Raw genomic sequence first — 18045 nt, forward strand, 5'->3', positions numbered from 1 at the left:
GGTACCACAGCAGAAAAGCCGGGACCAACAGGCTCCGGGACAGCTTCTTCCACCGGTCCATCAGACTGATGAACTCACACTGATCTGAGTGTATTTATATGTTACACCGACTGTTCTATTCATTATAAATTATTATGATTTAGATGGAGACATAAAGATTTTTGCTCTTCATGTATGTGAACGATGTAAGAAATAAAGTCAATTCAATTCTTACGTTAAACTATACCCCTGAGATGCAGGTGAATTTTTCATTGCACAGAATCCATTCTCAGAGGGATTTACCTGAGCGGATGGAAAAGGGTAAGGGCATAGCCCGACCCACTGGTGCAAAGGAGAGGAACGGAGTATCCACTCACTCTATCCTGTCATCTAATGAGTCGCTCTGCTTCATTTACTGCAGACAGTCACCGGGTACGAAACAGGCTCGGTTTTTGCAGACGCCGATTTACCAGTAAATTGAAAAATACAGAAAAACCGCTTGAAATATGTAACATGTAATGAGTGGCACATAACACTGATAAGAAAAACAGTCACTAAAGGTGGAGAGAGTGAAAGCTAGTTCGTCACTCATTGCAACAACTTTTGAACTTAATAATATCACGAGAGCTCGATTGTGTGTAGGGATGTCCACAAGTTGGGTGTTCGTGACCCGGGATGTATATAATTATCATAGTGTAGGCAGTTATCTATAATTGCAACAGTACACAAGCTCAGTCTGAAGTTTTTGTAAATATTTCACCATGGCAGTTCACCGTCCAGCTACACTGGAGGCGTTTAGACACTCTTTAAGCTGTGGTGTTATGGCAAAGTATCTACAAACAAACAAAGCACAAGCTTTTCAACAGCACAAGGCAATGAAGACTGTTGGGCAGCCCACCGTGGCAGTTATTTAAGTTCATTGCAAACAGTCACAGAAGTTCCATAGTTGCCCCATAGAGAGCATGCTACCCGGATGGATCAGGGCGTGGTATGCAGTTGGACCACGAGACTGCAGAGAGTTGTGGACACAGATCATCACAGTCTCCCCTCCATGGATTCAGTTTACACTTCTCGCTGTCTCGGTAAAACAGCCAACACAATCAAAAACCCCTCCCACCCTGCACATTCTCTATTGTAACCCCTCCAAATGGGCAGAAGAAAGTACAGACCACCAGGCTTAAGGGCAGCTTCTATCCAGCTGCTGTAAGACCACTGAACGGACATCTTGTATGAAACGATGGACTCTTGACGTCACAATTTTCCGTGACCTTGAACCGTACTGTCTACCTGTTCTACAGTTCTTGTGTAACTGTGAGGGTATATTCTGCTTTTCCTTTGTACTAGCTCGATGTATCGATGCGATGAAATGATGTGTATGTAAAACAAAGTTTTTTTCGCTGTGCACGTGACAATAATAACCCAATTATCTCTGTTCGTGGCAACACTAGTCTAGTTAATGTATGTAATAGCAAACTGTTTACAACGCGCTTAAACTGCATGTCAGTAAGCAATCACCACGGTTTGTTGAAACAGCCAAAGTGTCTAAAAGGGTTGTTTATAGTGTTCACAACAGTAAAATTACCAGAATTTATTTAAGCAGCCAAAAGTCGACAGTCTTTAACTACCAACAGTAGACAATGGAATTTACCGATCGAACGTCAGAAATCACAGTCCACTCTACAGGAAAAATTTAGTGTGATATCTTCAGCCAGGTGCAGGAGAAAATAGTTACGGAACAGAGAACACACACCTAAACTCGATCCGAGTCACTTAAAGGCAATCTGAGCTCTAGACGAGATTGGCAGGCAAATTAGCCAATCACCTCCGTCCTGGCTGGGACTAGAGATATTCCTTAAAGCAGTTACGGAGGCAATGAGATGGGGTAAAATCTGCCCGTCTCGTTGCTCTTCAGGTTACAGAGAAGGGAAAATTGGACAAAACACCTACCTTCCTCTTTAATCGCCAACTTTCCTATTAGGAAATAAAACATTGTGAACAATACACGCGTTATTAATATGTCTTGAAGGAACGCTCCGTTCTCTATTCAATCTGCAAGGTGAACCAGTGGTGGAAGAGGGAGATCTGTCGAAGGGTCTCGGCCCGAAACGTCGACTGTACTTTTTTCTATAGGTGTTGCCTGGCCCGCTGAGTTCCTCCAGCATTTTGTGCGTGTTGCTTGGATTTCCGGCATCTGCAGATTTTCTCCTGTTTGTAAATCTCCAAGCAGAGCTGCTGCCTCACAGCCCCAGCGACGCGGGTTCGATCCTGGCCTCCGGTACGTTCGTTGCTTCGTGGATTTTGCATGTTCTCCCTGTGACTCGATGGGTTTCCGCTGGATGCTGCAGTTTCCTCCCGCCCACAACCCCAAGACGAGCAGGTAGATTAGTTGCCCCGTAGTTTAACAGCAAAGGAATTTGCCGATAATGTGACAGTGAAGGAACGGATTGGGGCTGTCAGGATTATTTTACTACTGTTTAACAGATGGGCTGAATGACCTCATCTTGTGCCACCATGTTTCTAGTGGATGAAAGAATAAATTCTATATTAACCAAGATTTATGGGAACCCTTTTAATTAAATTCTAAGACCATGGATCAAGATCTACAGGAGTAGATTTACGACATTTCTGCTCATCGGGTCTCTCACTCACTGCCTTAAATAAGCTAAATGTTTGGCCTCCACAGTTGTCTGTTATAGTGAATCCCACCTATTCAACACCCTCTGGTTAAAAAATACCCTCTTCACCTCTGATCTAAAGGGATGTTCTTGTATTCTGAGTCTGTGCCCGGCGATTGAAACATCCTCTCCACCTTCACTCTATTCAGACCTTTCCGTATTCATTAGGTTTCAATGAGAACAACCCTCCCTCCCACATTCCTCTGAACTCAATCGAGTACTGTACAGGCTCAAAGGGATCAAATGCTCCTCATTCGTTAACCCTTTCATTCCGAGGGCTGTTCCTGTAAACCTCATCTGGACCCTCTTCAGAGACGTTGGACATGTGCCCAGAATCGCTCACAATGAGAACTGATCATGTCCTCATAAAGCCTCGGCTGCACAGTATATCTTTGATTATGAACCCCACCAATCATTGCGTGAGAAATTAAAACGAAACTCACACCTCCCCTTTAAGTGGCCACAGGACAGCCCACGTTATTGGACCGATGACCAATTTAAGGTCTTTGACCGTGGCGAATATGCAAATATTTGTGGAATTTCTCCCCGACATTATAAGAGGTTGGGAACGACATTTTATTGTGCTGCGTGATGAAGGGAGTTTTAATCAATATTCCTGTTGCATTTTGAAACATTGTTAACGAACTAGAACACGATGCGAGATTCAAATAAAATAGCAGAAATAACAACTTACTCAGGGCAAGTTGCAATTTTGTTCCATGACACTGCCGATCAAACAGTGCGGATTCCGGAACTCAGTCCCACGGGAAACGTTCGTGACGGATCTCACAACCGCTTGACCGTGTCTGCATGCTTTGAGTTGCTGCCACATGATTGGCTGATAAGATATCTGCATTAACCAGCGGGTGCCCAGGTGTAAGTAATAAAATGGCCACTGGATGTATTCCTTAATTTTCCTGCACAAGCCTGCAAGAGAAAGAATCTGAAGGGGGTAGATGGGAAAATATACCACACTTGCTTTGAATTTGACCCTTTATCAGGGTTGGAGAATCAGGAACTAGAGGGCATAGGTCTATATGAAGGGGAGGGATCCAATAGGGCAACTGCTTTTCTCAGAAGGTGGTATGTACTGTTATGGAATTAGGAAGAAGTTGAGACAGGCACAATAACAACCTATTTGGTATCTGGCAGAAGCCCGCAGTCACAGGGAGAACGAGCAAGCTGCTCACTGGTACAATAAAACACAGTACATGGACAGGTACAGTATATGGATAGGAAAGCCCGAGAAGGTTCTGGGCCAAACGCTGTCAAATAGGACTAGCTTGGATGGGCACCCTGGTGGGCATGGGCCCGTTGGGCCGAATGGCCTGTATCCATCCCAAGTGGCTGTATGACTCTATCTTTTATTTAAAGCAAATTGTAAATCAGAATAGTTGGGGATGGACCACATCATGCTTTGTCATTGTCTGAGACATAGTCTGTGGTTGATGCTTTCTTTCCCCTGGGGAAGACTGTTTGAGATGATTTGAAAAGCAGTTTAGAAATGCAGGTCTTCCCTAGATCGGGAGAAATCTCTATGTCGCACCTGCCAAAGTGTCAGTCTTCAAAGCATCTGCAAGACAAAATAGAAATAGGTACAAACAAGAGAAAGTAAGAGAAAAAAAGAGTAATAGGTAACTTTTAGCATTTGAAATAATTCTTGTGAAGTCTTTGAGATGCATATGCGTACATATTATCTGGGTTACTTAACCCTCCCCTCTCTGTAGGCAGAGGGAGAGACAAGAGCAGGGCAGAGCAACATTGTATTGGTAATGTTAATGTTGAATGGATCCTGGAGCGCTTATAACAAGTCATTAAAGACTACATTAAAGACTGCAGAAAGGGATAAGGAATGCAAGATGAAGGATCTCGACCCATAATGTCGACTGTCCATTCCCCTCCGTATATACTTCCTGACCTGCCGCTCCAGGAACTTATGTGTTGTTAAGGAAAGCAAACTGTGTGCTGGCCTTTGCTGTAAGAGAACCTGGGTACAGCAGAAGGATATCTTACTGTGTTGTGACAACACTTGGAGTATTGTGCACTGTTGTGGTTACCTTTCCTAAAAAGGATAAACTTGTCATGGATACACATGAGAGGCTCTGCAGATACTGCAAATCCAGACTAATGCACACTACATGCTGGAGGGACTCAGCAGGTCAGACAGCATCTATGAAAAGGGATAAAGAATCAACGGTTTGGGCGGAGACACTTAATCAGCATTTGTCATGGATGCTGCCTGACCTGCTGAGTATCCTCAGTGTTTTCCACTACTCATGCAGTTGCAGGGCTTATTTAAAACAAGATCCATTACTAACACCCCTTTCCTTCCCTGAACTTGCTAATATTCCAAGATGATTGGTGTCACCACACAGGACAAAAATCCTTCAGAAGTCTGTTTATTCATTAACCTTTGTCACAGTGGCTCATTATTGCATATACAGTGCCATTCTTTGATGGAGCCAGAAATCATTCAGTCAGGGAATCAAAACATTGAAGCAAGAAATTCTGCAGATGCAGATAATCTTGAGCAATGCACACAAGATGCTGGAGGAACTCAGCAAGCCAGGCAGCATCTATGGAGGGGAAGGAAAAGTTGACGTTTCAGCTGTTAGTGTTTCAGTTGCAGGTGGGTCTTAGTGATATATAGGAAACAGAACATGGAGCAGTACTGTACAGTACCGGCCCTTCGACCCACGATGTTGTGCAGTGTTTTAACCTGCTCTAAGGTCAGTCTAACCCTTCCCTGTCACATATTTTCATTTCCTCATTTTCCTTTCATTATTTGCCTACCTAAGTGTCTCTTAAATGTCCCTAATGTATCTCCATCTACCACAAAACCTTGCAGTGTGTTTCATGCACCCACTGCTCTTGGGTAAAAATAACTTACACCTGACATCTGTACATACCTCTAATCATCATAAAAGTATACCCTCTCATATTAGCTGTTACTACCCTGGGAAAACATCTCTGGTGTCCACTTGATCTCTGCCAAATCATCTTATACATTTTCATCAAATCACCCCTCATCCACATTGCTACAAAGAGAGAAGCCCAAGCTCTCTCAGCCTATCCTCATAAGACATACTCTAATCCAATTCAGCCAGCATCCTGGTAAATCTCCTCTGCACCCTTCTCTAAACCTTCAACATTCTTCGTATAATGAGGCAATCAGAACTGAACACAACATTACCAGCTATGGTCTACCTTCATTACTTGTGGGCCTCGAACACAATCCTATGACTAATGAAGGCCAGCACACCAATAGCTTCTTAACCCCACTAGCTTGTGCTTCAACCTTGCAGGATCTATGGATGTGGAGCCCAAGAACTACTTTGTAGTTCCTCCACACTACTAAGAATCTGGCATTTATATCCTGTCTTCAAGCTTGACCTTCCAAGGTGTATTCTTTCTCACTTTTCCAGATCGAAGTCCACCTGTCACTTCTAAGCTCAACTCCGATGTCCTGTTATAACCTACAACAACTTTCTACACTATCCATAAGTCCCCCAAACTTCAACGATGAACACATTGAGCAACCAATGGCAGGGGAGGGATCTGGTGGAATGGCGTGGGAGGAAACCTTTATGATCCAATGAAGCAGCTGCAAGTCCTTCCTCCTGAGATTGCTGCTCTGTCAATGTCGTGGATTTTCTTTACTCACCTGCCTTTTCTTGAAACTTGTCTGCAGCTGAGGGAAAATTATAAATAATTGTAGTCAATGTAAGACCATGAAAGAATAAACTCTCTGAGAAATTTGTATTGCAATTGTCAGAATAATGCAGTAACCAATGTTGTGTGTAGAGTGCATTTTTTTAATTTCAAAAATAAACTTTATTTATGCAAATACTGTATATACAGGAGTTATAAACCCACCACCAGAGTTATCAGTCAATGCACCCCATTTACAAAGGCAACATAATTTCCTCTGTAAGTTATGTGCCCATGCAGAGTTAGAGGGGCTGTCTCCAGCACTCAGCCCCTCGGTGTCCATTGGCAGTAGGGCCCTGGATAGTGGTTCTTTCCCACAGAGCACTGGCTGCACCAAGATTCACCGTGACCCTCAGCATGTACTCCTGCGCCCTGGAACGTGCCAATCTTTTATGGACCTCTTGGTATGCGAGAAGACCAATGAGTTTTGGGCAGGCCAAACTTCATCTTCTACCGAGTTGGAAATTTTCTAGCAGTGCTTCACACACAAAGTGCTGGAGGAATTCAGAACGCTAGGCAGCATCTATGGAAAAGAGTAAAGAGTTGGAGTTTTGGGCTGAGATTCCAAACGCTGACTACACTCTTTTCCGTAGATGCTGCCTGGCCTGCTGAGTTCCTCCAGCATTTTGTGTGTGTTGCTTGGACTTCCAGCATCTGCAGAATTTCACATGTTTGTGTTTGTAACGTTCTCCTTCGGGTGTAGCGAACGCCGAATTTAACATCGAGATAAACCACAGCCAATGAAAACCAGATCGCAGTAAGATTAACCATTTACTGTTCACTCTTCACATTAACATATGGTGAAAACTGTTGATAAAACAATACAAGATTGATACAGCATTTGTTCCTTCCTTAATATCACATTTCAAGTGTAAATACTTGCAAAGGTGACTATAACTACATTACACTAAGGTGCAGTATACAGGGAGAGTTTACCTGCTCCATTGACTACTTTAAATACACTTCCATGCAAACTATCCGCGACTCTTTAACTAACGAAAGCATAAACATTATCTACCGTCCTTACTTCTAACAGGATCGGCATTAACATCTTAGTTCAATATATCGATTATCTATTAACTTACAGCGTTGCTCTCACTGTGATTTCTCATGCCTGCAAACAACTTCTGCTCAGGTGAGCCTCGTGGAAAGCCCCCACCCTCGCGCTAATTTCAAACCGGTGTTTTCCCACAAGACGCGGCGAAACCGGATGTGACGTCATCGCATGCCGATATATTTTACATGCAATGAATATACTTTAAACACTTCTAATTCTAACTAGAAAATACTATTGAATGAATTACTAAGCGAAAATATTATAAACTAAATAACTGTCGTAAAGACAGCACACTCCCCGCTTGACCTTCGTAAGGTCACAATGAGCAGAGCACAAAACTTAGTCTCTTAATCAGTCATTGGGTAGAAGTAGAATAACTTCTGTAACTGGCCCTTGGTAAATTTTCACATCGCCTTGGTCGGTAGTCTTCAATTCGATCTTCCTGACATGTCCATCCTCGTTAGGGAATGTAGCAGTGATTCTGGCCATTGGCCAGCTGTTGCGGGTGATCTGCTTGTCCCTGAGCAGGACTAAGTCTCCAACTTGAAGATTCCTGCGGGGTTCTGTCCACTTTCGTCTCTGTTGCAACGAGGGTAGATATTTCTGTCTCCAGCGGGACCAGAACTGATTTGCCAGAGCCTGGACTTGTCTCCATTGCTTTGTGTACAAATTCTTGTCTGAGAAGTCTCCTGGTGGAGGAGGTGCTCCTGCCTTCTGCGTAAGGAGCGTTGATGGCGAAAGTATAAAGGGGTTTTCTGGGTCAGAAGACACAGGTAGGAATGATTGTGCGTTTATAATGGCTGTGACCTCTGCCATTAGGGTGCACAGTACCTCGTGGGCCAATCGGGTGCGTTGCTGCATCTCAGGTTTCCTTTTCTGGGTTTTCCGTAAGGATGTGAACCGTTTGACTGCCTGCTCTTTGTTACCTGGTGAGCGCTGGCGTGGTTCTCTGATAGGCAATGGGGCAACCCCATTATTTGCTTCATCTCTGAAGACCTTGGTGTCTTTGGGTTTTAAAGAAATGGTATCTTGAGCTGATTGTGCAAGTTTGTTTCCGTGCTCGGTTTGAACGAAAACTGACTGACCTAGCGTCTCGTCGGTTACTTTACGCTTGGTAATGTCTTGTTGTGCTTCTTTAGGGTACACCTCAGTGAGGCAGATCTCGGAACAAGAACGGCTTGACTGAGTTTGACCGCAAACTTCTGTACAGTTCGAGCTGACAATTGTTGTCCTGGAGTGAACCTCTCCCTCCCCGCCGTCCTGTTGTGGGGGTGAAGGAGCGTTGTCGGTTCTTTCATTCTTGACTTCATCACGGAGCCGTGAGGGTAAATTTCCTTCCTCGTATGGATGTGATGCAATCGTGACTCTCTGAGGTTCCTCGTAGCTGGGGAAGTTATCGAATACGTATGGAGAGGGGAGACGAGCCTGCCTGTCTATTTGAGATTGTACATAGTCGCTTGTGCGTTCCAGTCTGGTCCTTTCTAAAGTAGATCTTACTGCGGTCAGATCACGCGACCCTTCAGCTTCTTCTATGTACTTTGCTTCCACCATGGCAGCTTCTTCTTCTCTTTCTCGCTGCAGCACTTGCAACTCTGTCGATATTTTTGCCATTTCCAACTGGGTTTCGGCTTCTCTGGCGGCCTCTTCTCTTTGTCTGGCGGCCCTTTCGGCTTCTCTGGTGGCCAGTTTCATTTTCAAAACTGCTTCTTGTCTGGCGTAACGCAGTCGCACCTCGGCGGCTTCTGCCTTTCTGGCGGCCCTTTCGGCTTCTTTGGCAGCCCTTTCGGCTTCTTTCTGGATTTCGGCTTCTCTGATGGCCAGTTTCATTTTCAAAACTGCTTTTTGTCTGGCGTAACGCAGTCGCACCTTGGCGGCTTCTGCCTTGGCTCTTGCCTGGGTGGACTTACTTGATGTCGGTTTACTGCCCTTGTCGCTGGGCGCCATCGACTTGATCCTGGATCGAGCTGACATTGCAGCACTTGGAACACCTGATAACGCCCGGGTGGGCTTACTTGATGTCGGTTTACTGCCCCTGTCGCTGGGCGGCGTCGACTTGATGCTGGATTGAGCTGACATTGCAGCACTTGAAACACCTGATAATGCCGCTTTTTCACTGTAACGTTCTCCTTCGCGTGTACTGATAACGTCGAATTTAACGTCGAGATAAACCAGTTAATAAGAACCAGATCGCAGTAAGATTAACCATTTACTGTTCACTCTTCGCATTAACATATGGTGAAAACTGTTGATAAAACAATACAAGATTGATACAGTATTTGTTCCTTCCTTAATATCACATTTCAAGTGTAAATACTTGCAAAGGTGACTATAACTACATTACACTAAGGTGCAGTATACAGGGAGAGTTTACCTGCTCCATTGACTACTTTAAATACACTTCCATGCAAACTATCCGCGACTCTTTAACTAACGAAAGCATAAACATTATCTACCGTCCTTACTTCTAACAGGATCGGCATTAACATCTTAGTTCAATATGTCGATTATCTATTAACTTACAGCGTTGCTCTCACTGTGATTTCTCATGCCTGCAAACAACTTCTGCTCAGGTGAGCCTCGTGGAAAGCCCCCACCCTCGCGCTAATTTCAAACCGGTGTTTTCCCACAAGACGCGGCGAAACCGGATGTGACGTCATCGCATGCCGATATATTTTACATGCAATGAATATACTTTAAACACTTCTAATTCTAACTAGAAAATACTATTGAATGAATTACTAAGCGAAAATATTATAAACTAAATAACTGTCGTAAAGACAGCACAGTGTTCTAGTAGCACTTACTGTTTATCCCCAACTGCTGTGCCCAGAGTTTGCTAGTAATATTGTAGAGTTTGTTTTAATATTGTTTTTTGTATCATATTTGCCTGCCCTAGTGTGTTTTTTTTGTGCTGGCTTCCAGCCGCCCAAGTAACGTCATTCATACTTCTAGTGTCAGTACACTTGATGCTTTGATTCTTGCAGTTGCACTGCAAGTTTCAACAAAAGCGGAGAGTGTGGATGGGGAAGGGGACCCTTCAATGGGCACAGCCCTCCTCACCATCAATAGCATCCTCAGGAAGTGCTGCCTCACAATGACAGCATCTGTCATCAAGAATCCCCATCCTCCGGCCCATGCCCTCTGCTCACTGCTACTGTCAGACATTCCTGAAGTCCCACAGCACCAGGTTCAGGAACAGCTGTTGCCTATAACCACCCAGTTCTCGAACCGGACTGGCACATCCCTAACCCTACCTCAGCCGTGGAACACTACTGACCCCCTTTTGCACTAGATTTGTCTCTGATTGCATTTCTAGTTTTCCATGCACTAAGGACTTGCTTTTGGTCACTTTCATAAATAATTTATGCATAATTTATCTGTGGATAGCCTGGTACTGAGACAATTAGCTCAATTGCTATACCACGCCGGGAATTACCAGTTGGGATTCAAGTTCCACCCTGTAAGGAGTTTGTACATTTCACTGTGATTGTGTGGGTTTCCCCCAAATGCTACATTCCAAAGGTGAATGGTACTGTACTGTGCAATAGAGTTGGGCTCATGTAGAAAAGTTCTGTAGCATGAAGAGGCTTTCAAAAATCACGAAATGAAAAGTATCTAAACATAAATAAAAGACTAAATGAAGTCAATACACACAAAATGCTGGAGGAACTTAGCAGGCCGGGCAGTATCTATGGAACGGAATAAACTGTTAATGTTTTGGGCTGAAACCCTTCATCAGGACTGGAAAATAAGATGAAAAGTCAGAGTCAGAAGGAAGTGGGGGGGGGGGGGCCTCCCTCCCCTGACTTTCTTACTCTGACTTCTCATGTTTTAGTTCCTCCAGCATGTTGTGTGTGATGCCTTGTATTTCCAGCATCCGAAGATTTTCTTCTGTTTGTAAATCAATTTTTAAAGATTGCATCAATTGTCTTAGGTACACTGTCATGCAGTTCTATAAGAAAATTGGCTGGTAGGTTATTCAAAGCATCTTGGAGAACGTACCCCAGCTGTTCTGCACACTTTGGCTGTCTTGCTTGTTTTTGTCTCTCCAGGTAGTCCCAATCAGCCTCAATGATGTTGAAATCAGTGCTCTGAGGAGGCCATACCATCTGAAACCATATAAAAATCTAGGGTACCTACGACCTTTGCACAGTACTGTAGGTGTTAAGGTTAATAAATTGTGGGTCTGTATGTAGATTGCCGGACACTTGCAGGCTGCCCCCAGCTCATCTTTGGATTGTGTTGATGGCTCTCACAAAGCGACACAATTCACTGTATGTTTCAATGTTTCGATGTATATGTGACAAATAAAGCTAATTTTTTTTCTTTCAACACTAACCAAAACTAACCAAGAGGGACAATTCTACTTCTAATCTGCACCATCAGACGTCTTACATCAAGATCTCACTTCCTCGCTTAAATCCCAGCACCTCTGGCAGGCCCGCACCCCTACAGTACTGCAGTGGAGTATTGACCTGTGAGTTGTGCACATGCCATGTTGGCGCTGGAAGTGTGGCTACCCCAGCACAATCCTCATACTTTGTTGGTCACTGATGCAAAACCGGCTCATTTCATGGTGTGCTTCGATGTTTCGATGCACATTGACAATTAAAGCTAATCTATCTTTACCTGCAGGCCCACGATTTTGCAGCGAGCTACTTTTTCATTGTACCTCAAGGTTGGGGTGTACACGTCAATAAACTCAGCTCGATTCACACAGTCGGTCGATGCAGTCCATTCCTTATTGACATCGGAATGGAGCAAGAGCAGGCCAATCAGCCTTTGCATCCTCTCCACCACTCAATAAAATCATGGCCGATCTCTTTTCTCCTCTAAGCCCGTATCTTTTGATTCCCTTATGACCTCAAACCTTGTTGTTCCCTTGTTTGAAAGTCCAGCCACTGAGCTTCTGTGGTACTCTTGGCTAAAGGATCACCTCCCTCAGGGTGAAGATTTGTCTTCTCATCTCTGTCCTGAATGGATGATTGCCATCTTTTGAGATGACACCTCCGGTTTACACATCCCAGACAAACACAGAGCAATTAAAACTTACTGCAAAATGCATACTGGTTCTGATCTCATGTTTCTACACCCTGGGGACATAGGATTAGACCATGTGACTCATTTGCCCAGCGGCAGCTGCCGTATCTGGGTACAATCCCCACCGCTGTTTATAAGGAGTTTGTACACTATTCCCATGACCATGTAGGTTTCTTGTGGGTGCTTCACTTTCCTGCCTCATCCCAAAGGCTTACGGTTAGGGTGGGCATGCAATTTTGGCACCGGAAACGTGGCGACACTTGTGGCTGCTCAGTAAAATCCTCATGGATCTGATTTGACTCATTTCACTACATGTTTTGATTTACACATGACAAATAAACCTAATTGTTAACCAGGAATACAGGGAATACAGATTCACGACTCACTGACAGTGGCCTCATGGATAGATAGGGTAGTAAAGAATGCTTTTGACTCATTGTCCTTTATAAATTAGAGTATTGAGTACAGGAGTTGGGATGTTATGATGAAGTTGTATAAAACATAGGGAAGGCCAAGTTTGGATTCTCATGTGCAGTTCTGGTTACTTACCTACAGAAAAGATAGAAACATAGAAAACAAGGAGTGCTTCCTTAAGGAAGAAGTATTAAGTTAAGGACCCCTCTGTTGCCTCTCAAATCGATATTATACAATTTTCTTTAAATGAATTAGAGGGGTTACCATGGGAGTAAGTTCAGATAGTAGGTGACAATTTTCTGTACATGAGACAGTTTGAGAGTGAATTTGCATTCATGGTCTATCACTCTTTTTCTCTCTCTTTGTCTGCCTCTTTCAGTCAGTTGCCACTGTCTCTCAATGTCCCTGGTCCTCTCATAGAACATAGAAAACCTACAACACAATACAGGCCCTTTGGTCCACAATGCTGTACCGAACATGCACTTACTTTAGAAAATACCCAGTGTTACCCATAACCCTCTATTTTTCTAAGCTCCATGTACCCATCCAAGAGTTTCTTAAAAGACTCTATCGTGTCCGTGAAGTCAATAAGGTCGAAAGAGTACAGATAAAATGTACAAGGGTGTTGCCTGGACATGAGGGCCTGAGTTGCAGGGAAAGATTGAATAGGTTAGGACTTTATTCCTCGGAGTGAGGGAGAATCAGGGAGATTTGATAGAGGTATACAATATTATGAGGGGTATAAGTAAAGTAAATGCAAGCAGCTTTTCCACTGAGATTAGGTTAGACTGGAACTAGAGATGATAGGTTAAGGGTGAGAGGTGAAATATTTAAAGGGAACCTGAGGGGGAACTTCTTCACTCAGAGGGTTGTGCAAGTGTGAAGCGAATTGCCAGTGGAGGTGGTGGATGGAGGTTCAATTGCAACATTTAAGAGAATTTTGATATGTACATGGATGGGAGCAAATGAAGCAATTGGACGAGGGAATGGACTAGCAATTGGACTGAGCAGAATAGCAGATGGGCTGAAGTGTCTGTTCTGTCCTGTAGTGCTCTATGACTCTCAGAGCAATCCCATGCAACCACTTATTTCCCTGTAAGCTATTCACTTCCCACCTACCTACAAGAGGAGTAATTTTAGTTGGGAATTAACCTCCCAACTGTGCAGGTTCAGGGATAAAGTACAAACTCCATATAGACAGCACCAGAGGTCAGGAATTAACCTGGTTCATTGTAGATGTGAGGCAGAAACCCTACTAACAATAAGACACTTTATTATCTAAGTTTTTGTTAAGGGATGCTTCCTTGAGGAAGAAGTATTAAGTTAAGGTCCCCTCTGTTGCCTCTCAAATCAATATTATACAATATTATATAATTTTGTATGAAATGAATTAGAGGGGTTACCATGGGAGTAAGTTCAGACAGTGGGTGAAAATTTTCTGTATACGAGGCAGTTTGAGAGTGAATTTGCATTCATGATTTATCACTCTTTTTCTTTCTCTTTGTCTGCCTCTTTCAGTCAGCTGCCACTGTCTCCCAATGTCCCTGGTTCCCCCCCCCATCTACTACAACCTGTCAGTCATCTCCTAACTCCCGAGTCCACCAATCATCTCAGACTCCCGTCTTACCATGCACCCTCTCCTCTCTGTACAGGGCATCTCCCCTCTCTACTCTCAGTCCTGATGTAGGGACGAAATCAAAACTGCCCTTCTTCCTGACTAGCCTACAGAGCCGTTCCAGTTGACTGTCTGTTGTTCCAGCTCACAGCATCTGCAATCTTTTGGGTCTACCACTACTCTTGGCTGGAAAAGCTGCAGTCTTGTTTATGGGGATCTGCTTAATGGGTGAGCACACCGAACCATTTGGCAAGCTTTGAATTCCAGCATTTGTGATAAATTCTTACCAAAGATTTCGCTGAGTGTTTTCAAATCTAAAAATAAATGAAACATAAATGATACATTCATCCCAATCACACAAGGATCTTTGCAACCTTCTGGATGTAGCAAGTCTGAATAGATCCTTTAGTGTTAAAACTGTATTAATCTTAATGTTTTTTTAAGTAGAGCATTTAGCAAACAATTTATGTCCAACTCTGTCACAGAGAATTATATATTTGCACACATCCTTTTAAACCAGTTGTAACAAACAAACAATATTTAATCATACTCAATTTTTTAACAGCCCTGTTGAAATATTCCCTTTGGAATCTTCTTTTGCATTCCAATTAATCTTGTTCACTCTTACAGGGATGTGAATGAGGGTGTTGTTTTCCACAATGGTGAGGTAAATGTAAATGAGCCAGAATTTTGGGTTGACCTATGATCTGTTGTTGCAGGACCTATGAGCGAAGAAAGCAACATCCAGTAAGTAGAGAGAAATGTCTCTGTAGAATCACTGAACTGATCTGACAACCTATCGAATCACTTTCAATTACTCTGCAACTCACATTCTCTCTATCTAACTATCTACCTAAATATCCCTCCAGAATATACTTGAATAATATATCGATGGTCATTGTTCCTAGCCATTTGTAAATACAATCTAACCTCCCTGCAACAGGCAAAATGCTAGTGGAATGCAGCTCATTGGTCGAGAGAAGGGTCTTGATCTGAGAAAATGACTGACTTGCTGCCTGACTCACTGACTTCCCCCAGCTTTTTGTTTAAGTTAAATGGAATGTATCTGCAGAGTAATACATTGGAATGTATCTGCAGAGTAATACCTGGCTGTTTGTAAGCATCGCCTTGCAAGGCATCTCTTCTCCAATTTCTTCTTGACATCTATTGACCTTAATTTTTATCAAATTTCATAATCTATTGTAATGTTGACATTGCCACTGATATCTGTTGACATGCAAGGAAAGGAGTAAACAAAATTCCACAAAAGGGGCCAGAGACCCTATAAATGATTGTGTGTGGAAATGGAACACTGCCATTTATGAATTGTGGCAGGTTCTGGACCCCTCTCGATTATTGCCTCAAACCCAACTGCTGCCTATCTGTGCCTTAAAAATATTCAGGTTCTCTTTTCACCACCCCTTTGAGGTAAATACACAGCACTCTGAGAGAAAACTAAATAATCTCTGATGACTAGTCCTAGATTCTTGCCCCACGAGGATACTTTCTCTCCAGGTCCACCCTGCCAAGACCTTCAGCACCATCTGCAGGGATACAGGCTTAACCTATCCAACTCATAAGACAACGTCAGACAAAAGAAAATCTGCAGATGCTGGAAATCCAAGCAACACATGCAAAATGCTGGAGGGACTCAGCAGGCCAGGCAGCATCTATGGAAAAGAGAAGAGCTGATGAAGGGTCCCGGCCTGAAATGACGATAGTACTCTTTTCCATTAATGCTGGCTGGCCTGCTGAGTTCCTCCAGCATTTTGTGTGTGTTTCATAAGACAAATTGTCCATAAACGGAAAGCACACTTACATGAATTGCTTTGGAGATATTTGTCAATAAAAAATATTGGTGAGACTTCAAGGATCAGTACCGACTGGAGATAGCTCTTCCACAATTGTAGTTTCTTGAGATTGCAATTTCTAAATGACAAATAGTTTAAGTTTGGACAGGTCTTCTTCTTTGGATCATTGTAAATTTAAAATGGAAACTACAGTCCTATACTTGGAAAATAAGTCCAGGTCCTGAGCTTACCTTGCTAGTAGTTAAATTTGAAAAAAGTTTCCTTTCACCAGATACCACTATCCAGGCCATGATACCTTCTCGCGGCTGCCACCAGGAACAAGATACGTGAGCCCCGAAACAATTATTACTCCACAACCATTAGACTCACGAACCAAAGCAGATAACTTCACTCCACTCATCACAACATGAACTGATTCCACAACATTTGAATTTACTTTCTAGGACTGTGCAACACATGTCCTCTTGATATTTGCTAATTATTTATTATTATTATTTCTTTTATGTGTTTGAACAGTTTGTAGTCTTTTGCACATTGGTTGTCTGTCTTTGTTGTACGTTTTCTTGTTGTGCTTTTTAATATGAACTGTGAAAGCCTGCAAGAAATGAATCTCATAGAACCTAGAAATCTACAGCACTTTACAGGCCCTTCGGCCTACAATGTTGTGCCGACCATGCAACCTACTCTAGGAATTGCCTAGAATTACCCTACCACATAGCCCTCTATTTTTTCTAAGCTCCATGTACATATCTAAGAGTCTCTTAAAAGACCCTATCGTATCAGCCTCCACCACTGTCGCCAGCAGTGCATTCCACACACCCACCACTCTCTGTGTGAATAACTTACCCCTGACATCCCTTCTGTAGCTGCTTCCAAGCACCTTAAAAGCTATGTCCCCTCTTGTTAGCTATTTAGTATATAATTACAAATATGCACTTTGATAATAAATTTACATTGAACTTTGAGAACCTCTGTCATCAATCTTCGCTTCTTTCTACCTTTATGCCTTTATCTTGTCTGCACTTCAGTGAGCCCATTTAGACCTGGAGGTCTGAGCCACGTGTTATCTTCTACGCGGCAGCCCCATTTACCCCTTCCATAAGAACCTTAAAAGGTCCATCTGCCTCCTCTTTCCTTCATTCCAACTTACGCAAGTCATGGAGTGCTTTTGATTCTGAAACAGAGAAAAAGATGACCACAGTCATGAGCATTGGCAGAGGATTTTAACTCATTTGCAGAGAGGATTGCTTTCTCACTGCCTTTTTGGGCCCTTCCCCCCACCCCGTTCCTTGTCCATTTGGTGTCCATCATGGATCAGGATGGAAAAGCCAATCCCAAGATGAATTCCAAAGGAAATGAAGAACCAATCTTCAACTGAAAGCTTCCTCTTCTTAAATTTTTCCCCCCAGAGACTAGGGAAAATTGATGATCTTTAGCATCAATTGAAACCACATATCAAAATCGAATGAAAGTTACTCCAATCCTGGGAGGACCCAATGTACCCCTAATGGAGGCAAATGGGGTTTGTGCAGATGGGCAAGAAAGGTCAGCATTGTTGTGATGGGCTGAAGAGTTTATTTTTCAATGTAGTGGAGCTCAGTGACTCTGTGTGTACCTGGTTCAGCTCACAAGTCATCCTTGAACTCAGGCTGACTTCCGTCTGGAGCTGGTGGGGTTGATTTTGGATGATTTTCATTTTATGCCTGAGTATAGAGAGGAGGGCCTACAATTCCACATTGGAAC

The 18045-nt window shown here is 43.2% G+C and overlaps 1 protein-coding gene across 1 annotated transcript; it reads right to left on the reverse strand.

Moving 5' to 3' along the window:
• Positions 1-4053: 4053 nt before the first annotated feature.
• On the reverse strand, positions 4054-9084 carry LOC132393811 (uncharacterized). The gene is made up of 3 exons (XM_059969201.1): positions 7451-9084; positions 6319-6345; positions 4054-4227 (listed from the first exon to the last, which is right to left on the reverse strand). The coding sequence occupies exon 1, from the start codon at positions 9031-9033 to the stop codon at positions 7774-7776; it is 1260 nt and encodes a 419-aa protein (XP_059825184.1). The 5' UTR covers positions 9034-9084; the 3' UTR covers positions 4054-4227; positions 6319-6345; positions 7451-7773.
• Positions 9085-18045: the final 8961 nt, after the last annotated feature.

This window comes from Hypanus sabinus, chromosome 5 (genome assembly GCF_030144855.1).
Source record: "Hypanus sabinus isolate sHypSab1 chromosome 5, sHypSab1.hap1, whole genome shotgun sequence".
Taxonomy (NCBI): Eukaryota; Metazoa; Chordata; class Chondrichthyes; order Myliobatiformes; family Dasyatidae; genus Hypanus; species Hypanus sabinus.

Excerpts from the sequence above, each read along its gene's own strand:
- LOC132393811 (XM_059969201.1), bottom strand. The coding sequence starts at position 9,033 with ATGGCAAAAATATCGACAGAGTTGCAAGTGCTGCAGCGAGAAAGAGAA.